Raw genomic sequence first — 10,353 nt, forward strand, 5'->3', positions numbered from 1 at the left:
CACAGACATGGTCAAACTAGCTGATTCTTGCAGATGTTACTTTTCACCAAGCACAACCAAAGCAGTGTCAGGTGCATTCCTTTCGGTAACAGCAAACTCAACTCAAAATTACAATAACAACATGGAAACAAGAGCCACCTCCAGTATCCCTTGGTAAAATTCTAAAAAACTAAACACTAAACTAGACCAAAACTAACAAAAATTACTTCAAGAAAATAATTAGCCCAGTCTGGATGACCCATCTGAATGGCTTATCACTCTCCTAATCTCACTTTTTGCTACTGAGGTGCCACACATGGTGCACCTTTACAGTTCTGTTCATCACATACAAACATGCTGAATACAATCTTTAGCTACTGTAGATATACTGCAGCATGTGTCATTCTCAGTGTTAGTAGCAGAGCATCCCCTGTTGTTAGACTGGCAGAGATGTGTCATTGTACCAAATTTACCACTGCAAAGTTCTCCTTCTGACTACCCTAAAGATAGCTTGCCAGAAACAAGATCAGTTTGAGGTCATTTATCAACAAAACACCACAATATCATCTGGTCTTCACCAGTCAAATCATCACAGTTTCACAGTTCCTCATTTCCAGTGTTATCATGTGGTCTTCTGGCTTTGGCTTTACGCATGTCTGAGAGTGCTCCCCTCCACCAGCAGATCATGCAAAGGGCTGGGGTGATCTGGAACTGGAATGGACTGGGTCATGGCCAATGGGACAGGTGTAAGGCTGTGCAAAAGGGAGACACAAAAGAGAAAGCAGACGTTATGCCCTCAGGTGAGGGTACAGATGGCCATAGAAAGAACAAGGTTCCTAGAAGGCATGAAAAGTGCAGAGCTGCCCCTGCACATTTCTGATCTAAACGGAGCCTAGAAGGTCTCAGCTTTACAGGGAGTGGTATGGAGACTGCCAGGGAAGCAGTAAGTGCTGTGCTGTTCCAGCAACTGCAAGTGATATTTCTACCGAAATGTACAGACCACTGACCTCTTCCCCTTCCACTGTGACAGCAGCGATGTTGTCAGGTATCAAAGTAGTCTCGCTGCATCAAAAATACAAGTATCTCTGATCTGAAATGATTCAAAGGTGGGAGGATGGCTGAAGCCAAAGCACTGTTCAGCCAATGCCTAGGGTAAAAAAATTAATCCATTCTGAGTTAGTGCTTGATGTTTGAGAACATCAAATTGACACTATCCAGGGATGGACTCCTGCAGATGGCACGGGCTTATTGATTCAAAACTGTCTTGCTGAATTCATAGCATATTAAAATGATGGCAGTGCATTTGAACTTCCTCTTCTAATTGAAGGCAGAGATATGCACATGCTCTGTTCCATACAAGACACCTCCCTCAAACCATCTACCCAGCTTGTCTCCTAGCTGATACCCATATTTCACAATTTTCCCTCTGCTATCAAATACCATAGTCTTTCAGGACCAGATCCATTGTAAACAGGGGCAGCAAACAATGAGCCAGCAAGCATTCATTTCATTGTGTACAGAAACAGATCGTAGTCTAGATCAGCTGGATTAGTTATTAGAAATGTAACTAAAAACTCTGCTAGTTACTCAATTATCTTTGTTAGAGAAGTGGTCAAAGGTCACACTGACCCTGAAAGACACAGTATTGCTCACCCCAGCTTCTCTTGATAACCCCAGGCACATTTCTGCTGCTTCCGTCTCTGATCCAGCTGACCATTTTAATCTTCTCTGGTTTTGTTTCTCCACAGGATTACCCCTCAGTTAGACCAGCAACCAGGAAAAAGGCTTGAGTGTTACTTTGGACAGCAAGATATTCTTAGAAGAGTTGAACTGGAGCATAAAACCAGACCTTTCACCAAAGTGACTTCATTGCAGACATAAATTTACAGTCTAAACACAAGATGTTAAATGTTCAGTGGCTTCAGTCCCTGCAAAGATATGAGTCTAAATTAATAGAATGTAACTCAATTATTTTTCTATAAATGCTACCTAGAGTCAAGGCCCAGGTATTTTTAGGTTCCATATAAAATTTGCATGGGCCATTTTTCAAGACTCTGAAAAACAGTGAGTTTTAGCATTTCTATTTTTTGTCCTGGACAATGATGAATGCCAGTGATATTTTGCAGTAAATGCAGCAAGGAGCATTAGTTCATCAGAAACAATAATTTTCCTTCTAGCCAAACTTCAAACAAAGTATCACTTTCTCTGCACTTAATACTACATTTGGCTCAGATTCTATTTCTGAATGACATGTATGAAAGAGTGCAGAATAGTGATTTTTTTTCTGGAATGGTAGAATTATACATTTCTTAGCAAAACACTAATATAGCAAAAATTTTTACATTTTTTATTTTGTCATTAAATGTTGGCCTTATCCCACAGTTTGATAACAAATAGTCTGGTAATGTATTAGAGAACTGAGTAAGTTTTGAATTTAAAAAAAAAATCATCTTTGGACTTCTAAATACACACGGGAAACAGAAACAGGCAATGTAGAAAGGTCATTTCTAAATTATACCGCACAATGTGTATTCTCATCTTCCACTTCATTCTTTTTGTCCTGCAGCCATGAAACAACCTTGCTTGCAGAAGCCATCCCAAGACACTGCTTCTCCTGGGTAAGAAGGTGCTAGTGTTATAGGAGCACATTTGCACTGAAATCTCCTTCAGTCCCTGGGAAAATTCCATGTACTCATTACTTCTGCAGAGGCACGATGCTCGATCTATGGCAACTTTCTCAAAGATGTTTCACCTCTTCTGTACCTGTGGTTCACTTTTCACGAAAAAAGGCATTTTGACTACTTTTATTCTGCATATTCCTCCAAGCTGTAGGTGTACCAAAATGCTTTAGGATCAGCTTTAGCTTATCTTCAATTAAATACCTGATGGGACCCGGTCCTTTTAGATGTTCTGTAAAGAACATCAAGAACTTCTTTCTTCCTCAGCTCTATACAGCCTAACAACACATATGGCAAAATTTGGGGAAATAACCCCATAAGCTTTTTCAAAAAGCCTTGAGAAGTGCAGAGGACATTGCTCCATGCAGTGTCCCAATGTTTCCAAACTGTTTGGAGTCCCTGGAGCTTTTCATGAAGGGTTACTGAGTAGATACGACAGCAGGATGGAGCTATGCAAAGAAAAACATCATCTGCATTGTGATACAGAAGACCCACAATGAAAAGGATAAGCTGTGTCCAAAGGTCACAGTGTGCCTGCTTAAGGGACATCTAATTTAAAATAATAAACTAATATGCTTCATATAACTTGGATCATATTCACCAGATTATCTTAGATTCATGGGGTCTCGGCAGTAAAGCTAAAGTAGAGTTTAGCAACGCTGCTCTCAAGGACGTGCTTTTTCACCCGTTTTCTTTTTGGAGTAGTCTCCTTTCTCTGTAGAGGGACCACAAGTTGAACCAGAGCAAAGAAAGAAAATTTTAAGAATGCACTGGCAAATAAGCAATCTTGACTGCTGCCTGATTCCAAATGAGCAAGGGAAACCATCCTGCCCCAAAAGAGCACTGCAAGACATACTGTTCCCTTATAATAAACTGTTCACAGCAGCTTACACATGGGCACTTTGCTTCTCAGTTTCCCAAGACTTGTCACAAGCTTTTCTCATTCTCATAATAGATACATAGTGCAAAGTGCTAAACAAAGGGATGAGTGATGTAAGCATCAAACAGATTTTTCAGTTCAAGCTAGTCCTTCGATGCTCTATTTTATCTGAAGCACTTTTCAATTACAAGCAGATTACAAGAACAGCTTTCTCCATTCAATTTTTATTAGTTTTTATCAGTTGTGCTTGGCACAGGCTCTTTTGCAGCTAAAGATCAATTATCTTTAATTAAATAATAACTTTCACGTTGTTCTTGAATAATGTTGTCTGTAAGTCTGGAGAAATTATATAAAGCACCTCAATTCTATAGTCTGCAATTAGTAGAATTTCAGTCACTAACTTGGAAAAAAATGTGATCTTAGCCCCATTTGTCTAAATCACCTCTTCGGCAGAAGAAATACTAAGTAGTGAAAGTCTGCAGCAAAACACTGAAGAACATGCTCAGGAACAGGCATATGCATTTTATTGAAGTTAGGCCATTTGCAACTATTTTATATTAGTCTTCCTTCAGTTTCCAGTTTCTGTTTCCTGAAGACATGTTTCAAACTTGAGTTTAATTTTAAAAGGCCAGCTGATTTACAAAGAATTCCCAGTGCAACTGGGTTGGCTGGCATATTTTCCTGTTTGTATGTGGCACAGAGCTGTTCAGCTAAATGTTCAGGGTTTTTTGCCTGCTGCCATCCAAGTGAGAAATAAAAGGCTTTTAACTTGGTGCCAAAGCTTTCATTCCAGAGCAATAAAACAAAGAGGTCCTATGTGCTATTGCCATCGATGGAGTCACCTGCCAGCTCCCTTCATCCTCTAGTTTCAACACTGTTTTCCTCAAACCCGACTGCTGAATGTGACAACATAAAAGACTGTATGAAAGCATCACTGACCACACTGTTGATTTACTGAACTATTTTTCCTTTTAACGGTAGTTTGCTAAAGAAAATTTATTTTCTCAGAAGCTCAAAATTTTGTAATTCAAAGCATAGATCTGTAAACTGCCCACTGAAGGCTGAGAAAGTTTGTCTTCCCCTCAGAAAGGATTAAAATAGACATGAGTTAGCACGCAGGCTGGAGAACACCACAGTGTACTGCATCAGCTTCACTGTTTTCAGTAAAAACAGAAGAACAAAATCACATTTACCACAGCCTTGTGCCCTGAGTCTGAGGCAAATATGGATGGACAAGCCAGGGTTTTTTGACTGCTCCAATAAAATGGAAAAATGAGGGAAAAGAAAATGTCCCTTATTCAGACTGAACTGCTTAAATGTGTTTGACTTCCCTTGTTGCTACATGTTGCTCTTCTGCCAGGTCCTATTCACTCACTAAACATCTGGAAGAACCACAGTCCATGCAGGACATAGACACTCAAGGGAAAAACAGAAATGAAGAAGAGGTAATAGCGGAAAACTTGATCGATGATGAGTACAGGTGAGAAGGAGCAAGACGTCCCCACTCTAAGTGCCCACACCTTGAGCTAAGTGGTACCCATCAACCATTCTGAGGAAGGCTGGGGTGGGAAAATCAGAAGTAACTGAAGGGGCACACTCTGCACTGGATGTACTGCATGAGAATCTGCAGCCCTTGGAGGCCCAACACGCTCATTTTGCATAGCCATTGCTCCCTGAAGCAAGAAAACTGAGGGCACAGCTGTGCCCTCAGCAGGATCCAGGTTCTTGCAGGGCTCATGTCTCAGCAGGAACTGGAAACCAGGGACTAACGCTCTCCAAAAGGCAAGGGTTTGCTGCCTCAGCAAATGCAGAGAACCCCAGCTCCTGCTGGCTTCCATGGTCAGTATGGGAGCCTTGACTGCTCCAGGAAGCATAATTTGCTCAGTTGATGCCATTTGATATCTAGAAAACGCTAGCAAGCAGCTGTATGCCACTAATGCATGAGGTAGATCACAGTCTCCTGGGAATTCAGCAGCAGCAGCAGTGGCTTTATTCTTTCTCCCCAAAAGGGGGATAAACTGATTTTCAACATTCGAAAGCGAGTATGTAGCACATCTGTAGCGCCCCCACCTTGAGCACTGCAAATTCCACCACCCCTCTAACCAGTAAGAGTTCAGGACTCCTGTATAGAAACTCTTCAGCCAGGATTGCTGCCTATGTATTTATAGGCATAAAGACAGTCGAAGGCTTCATTCAGATAATTTCAAGTAAACTGTGCATACACACATACACATTGTATTTATTGAGTAGTGCAGTGGAAACTTTACCATGATGTGGAACTTATCTGGAGTCCACAGGAGATACAACCAGTGTAACCTGGTAAGATTCATGTCTTCTGTTTTTTGAGGTACCAGAAAAAAAATGGTATCACTGCACTTCAGAATAAGTCAGAAGAGTGCCTCTTTACTTAGCTGAGATCAGAACTGCCAAACCTTTTTACTAGGAAATGTGAGAAAATGAAATAGCAAGAGGAAAGGTAAGTGTACAGATGTACTGTCCCAACAAATTGCTGTTCGTGCCTAGGTTAGTTAAAGGTGCAAGACTAAACAGTTCTATAGGAAATTCCTCCTATGTGAGTATTCCCTGGTACCAAAGGAGATGGCTGGAGACTGAGGGCAAAGACAGTTTAGTACAAATGCAATCTGCATGACAGGATGCTGGGTTTTTCTCAGATGACTACAACACACAGGCGGATCAGATGGTGCCAACCTACAATGCAGCAGAGGCCACCACTCAACTAAAATCCAACTAAAAAATGGGAAATTATCTGGGGAATGAAAATAAACAACTATGCAACAACGACGTTCAGAGAAAGGCAGGCCAGGAAATTTTCCATGAGTTTCCAAGATTCACTGAGAGCTGAAATACCAACCCTGGTCAGCATCTTTGACACCTCCCACTACAACTTGCTCTTAGGGATGTCTGAGTCCACCAAGTGTTGCCAGAAGAAGGCCTGTATCCTGCGCCATGCGTCTTCTTGGGCTTTGGCATGCTCCCGCCATTGCCCTCCCCAACACACAAATACCCCAAGCACTTTGTGGATCGAAGTCTGGCACAGAGGCAAGTATGGTGGCTCCAAGAGGTGCCCTGCTCCGGAATAGGAGCAAAACTCCACTTCCAGTCCATGCTGCTGAAGGCGGTGAACGGCATCCCGGCAATAGAGGTCACTTTTCCAGTTCATGTCATCCTCTCCGGACAGGAAGAGGAACTTGGCCGTGGACCTCTCCATGGGAATGCGACAATCCCAAGTCGCTGGGTCCCTGTGATCATCTAGGACATCTGAAAAATCTACTAGGCCAGACTCACTGATCTTCATCCTCCCAAAATCACATGGGTGGGGAGGAATAGTGAAGCCATTGCCCTGCAGGGGAATGAAACAATTTAAACCACTTCCAGATACACTGACAGCTGCCTTGATGCCAGGTAGGAAGGTAGCCATGGAAAGGGCTAGATCAGCTCCTTTAGACAAGCCCAAAACGCCAATCCCAGTATCTTTCACCTGAAACAGAGTTATGAAACAACCATTATCAACTACTCTTTTCCTGGGCTGAAAAAACATCTCCAGTTCTGCTTCCTCACTCCTCAGCCAACTAAGACAGCCCATATTTTACCCCTTATCTCTCTCTGTTCAGGTTACATCACTCCCATATCTATCCCTCTGCTGAGCCTCCACATGAGTGACTATGAATTCTACAGCTCCTCAACATTTCTCCTCCTGTAACGCTTTTTCCTCCTGGTGGTCTCTGTGGACAAAGCCTCTTTGCTCCCTCCACATCCTGGCTAGACACTTGCTCTCAGTATTGTACCTTTTACTGCTCCTGCCTCCAAATCCCTCTATCTTCTCTCCTCAGGTCCCCTTTGGAAAACTACTTTTTCATGGGTTTACTTGCATTGATTTTCTTTTATGCCATTTTTTATACTCTCCTACAGCTGACCTGTTCTCTTCTGCTTTGTCTTGGAACACATAAGGTTCATTACACCTGAGGCTGAGTAAGCCAAACAACTATTTAAATCAACTTATTTATACTGAAGGCTTTTCACACCAAAATCACTGTATAATGTGTGTCCTGTATGATACTCTCGAAGTTTCAGAGATCCATGAGGAACAAGACAAACAAACAAGGCTGAATTCTGCTCTCACACTGGCTACATTCCTGGTGTCCACGTGTTAGAAAATAACTAACTTTGTGAAATGAATACCACATTAAGTAGCATTCCATTCAAATGTTAAATGCTACTTAACTGCTCTCAGTCTCTTTTGGTTTAAGTATGATGATATATCGCTATAAAGTGTCCTTCTCATCCCACATACTTGTTCAAATACAGCCCCAGCTTCTCAAGACATGGTACAGTTTCCAGTGATACAACTGTACGGGATTCTGTTGTTAAAGTGTTTTACTATTGTCTTGTGAAACTTACTCAGAATCAAAAGCCTGTAACATTTCAGAAATAGCAGAAAAATTAAATGTATTTTTTGGCCTTCCAAAATCTTGAAAGATGCAAAAGTAGGAGAAAAAATTAAGGAGGTTTGTGCTTCTACTCCAGGAACTGCTTTGATTTAATCTCACACAAATACTGGTTTGCACAACATTCTATGGACTGTGATAAGATGCTGTGCAAAACCAGTTATCCAACTACTTGCAAAATTAGACTTGAGGCACATACTTTTACATCTCTCAGATCATGCTGTCTTTCACAGCAATGCCCTCTCCTTCTAACATTTCAGAAACTTAGTTGCATTCAGTGACATATTGCACTTCACTTTAGAAAACTGGAAAGCAGTTTCCAACAGGATAAGCACCATAATTTGTCTCTTACCTGTGGCTGCTTCTGCAAAAAGTTTACAGCTTCCTCAAAATAGGCCAGTTCAAGAATCTCTGGCATAGCAGGTAGATCTTCAAAGGCCATGTAAGCAAGAGCCAGAGTCACAAAGCCTCTGCTAGACAGAAGACTTGCTCTGTATTCAACAAGACCTCCTCCAGATCCATACAAATCTATAAGACCAGGAAATGGACCAGGTCCTGCAATGAAAAGTGTATATTTCTTATATATATATATACACACACTCAAAGAGAAAAGTTTCTATCATTGTCCTTTCAGTAGTGCCCCCTCAGCACACATCAGCACAGTAGATATCAAAAGGAAATCATCCTCTGAAGCTTTCCATGGAGATTCTCGATTCTCAGGAACACATACAATCACTGTAAGGACATTAATTTGGATATCTCTCTCTCTTAGGAACTTACTATAGGAAGTTCCTATGTTGGGCATCCTTCTCTCACCATAATTTTCAGCTGAAATTGGCCTAGATGTTATCAGGCCGTTGGGGACTGATGAATAAACAATAGTGCCACATGAGCTGCATTTCTCCAGGAACTGTGCTAGCAGGTTATTCAGAGGCAATACCTGAGTTATGAAATGCACCCACAAATACCAGCACTGACCACTGCCAATTCAGGCTTCTAGGACCTTCCTTTCCTTCTGCTGATCTGCCCATTCTTACAGCCAGACTTCCCTTACATGATCTGGTGTCGCAGCAGCTGCAAGAGATGTTTTATTCATTACAGAGCAAGATATTCATGTTTAAGTCCTCCTCAAGGAACATAAACAGTTCAGGGTTCAGAGCAGCTTTACACAGGACCCAATCTTGGCACTGTCTCTGTATAGAGCTGTGGAATATGACAACTGCTTAATTAAAGACCTTGTTTTCCCATTTGTCTCCATCTTCCTAGGTATCCCATGCAGTTGGGCTGCTCAAGCAGGTAGAGACTTCTTTGTTTGGCTTTTACTTAGGCAAAGAGAGAGACAGGGAAACAAGTCCAGAGCCTGCAGGAAGATTTGTGGCAGCTGCTGCAGCACCCTGGGCTGGCTGCAGCCCGAGTCCAGTGCTCCCACCACATCTCGTCGTTCCTCGCTCCACAGCCAGAGCTGTCATGCCTCACAGCTCTGCCAAAGCCCAAGGGCCTCTTTGTCCTGTCAGCTAAATTAAAGAGCTAAGAAATATACACACTTTTGCCCAGAGTTCTCAATGCAGGAGAGGTCCTGAGGCCCCTCAGCTAGAGCAAACAGAACACACCTTGTGTTACCCCTGCTGCCCTCCCAGCACCCCCCGCCTCAGCACTCCACCAGCCCGGGCAGTGCCGGCTGCTCCCTGCTCTGCTGTGAGGATCCAAGCAGCCAGACCAAGCACAGGTTGAGGGACTCATTAGCTGAGGTTTTGCTCTGGGTTCCTGAGTGCATTCAGGGGCCACAGGGCACAACACATGGTGTAAGCCACATCTGGAAAACCAGAATGGAATTAAAACTCACCAGGAGGGAGGAAGAGGGTTGCTTTCAGACGACCTTCTCTGACCAAAATCCTCTTCACCCCCTCTCCTAAAAACCATCGCTCATTGGTACATTTTCCCAGCAACTGGCTCATGTCCCCGTGGCCCTCATACACTTCCAAGTCCACACAGAAAGGGGTCAGGACGTTCCTCTTTGCCAGCCGCTTGTAGGGCGCTTTAGACTGCAGAGACCACAGCAGCCCCATGGGCTCCACTCCTGAATAGCTGCCCCCCAGCGCAGGGGAGCGGCTGAGGTCCAGCTCTCCGCTGCTCCCAGCTCGGTAGCGAGCGTGGGCTTGGAAGAGCTCGCCGCTCTCGTCCAGGAGGCTGGCTCGGAGGGTCACTGCCTGCTGTGGCTGGAGTCCCGCCACGCAGATCTGCACGGGGTCGTCGAACAGGCAGCGGGAGGAAGGCAGGACTGACACCTGCACCGCCATCCCGGCTCTGCTGGCTGGACAGGAGTCGCCGTTTCTTGTGGCGAGACGTGGGC

The 10,353-nt window shown here is 43.4% G+C and overlaps 1 protein-coding gene across 1 annotated transcript; it reads right to left on the reverse strand.

The window, feature by feature from the left end:
• Positions 1-5,978: 5,978 nt before the first annotated feature.
• LOC135989227 (acyl-coenzyme A thioesterase 1-like) lies at positions 5,979-10,303 on the reverse strand. The gene is made up of 3 exons (XM_065635922.1): positions 9,847-10,303; positions 8,356-8,558; positions 5,979-7,036 (listed from the first exon to the last, which is right to left on the reverse strand). The coding sequence occupies exons 1-3, from the start codon at positions 10,298-10,300 to the stop codon at positions 6,437-6,439; spliced, it is 1,257 nt and encodes a 418-aa protein (XP_065491994.1). The 5' UTR covers positions 10,301-10,303; the 3' UTR covers positions 5,979-6,436.
• Positions 10,304-10,353: the final 50 nt, after the last annotated feature.

Source organism: Caloenas nicobarica, chromosome 5 (assembly GCF_036013445.1).
Source record: "Caloenas nicobarica isolate bCalNic1 chromosome 5, bCalNic1.hap1, whole genome shotgun sequence".
Taxonomy (NCBI): domain Eukaryota; kingdom Metazoa; phylum Chordata; class Aves; order Columbiformes; family Columbidae; genus Caloenas; species Caloenas nicobarica.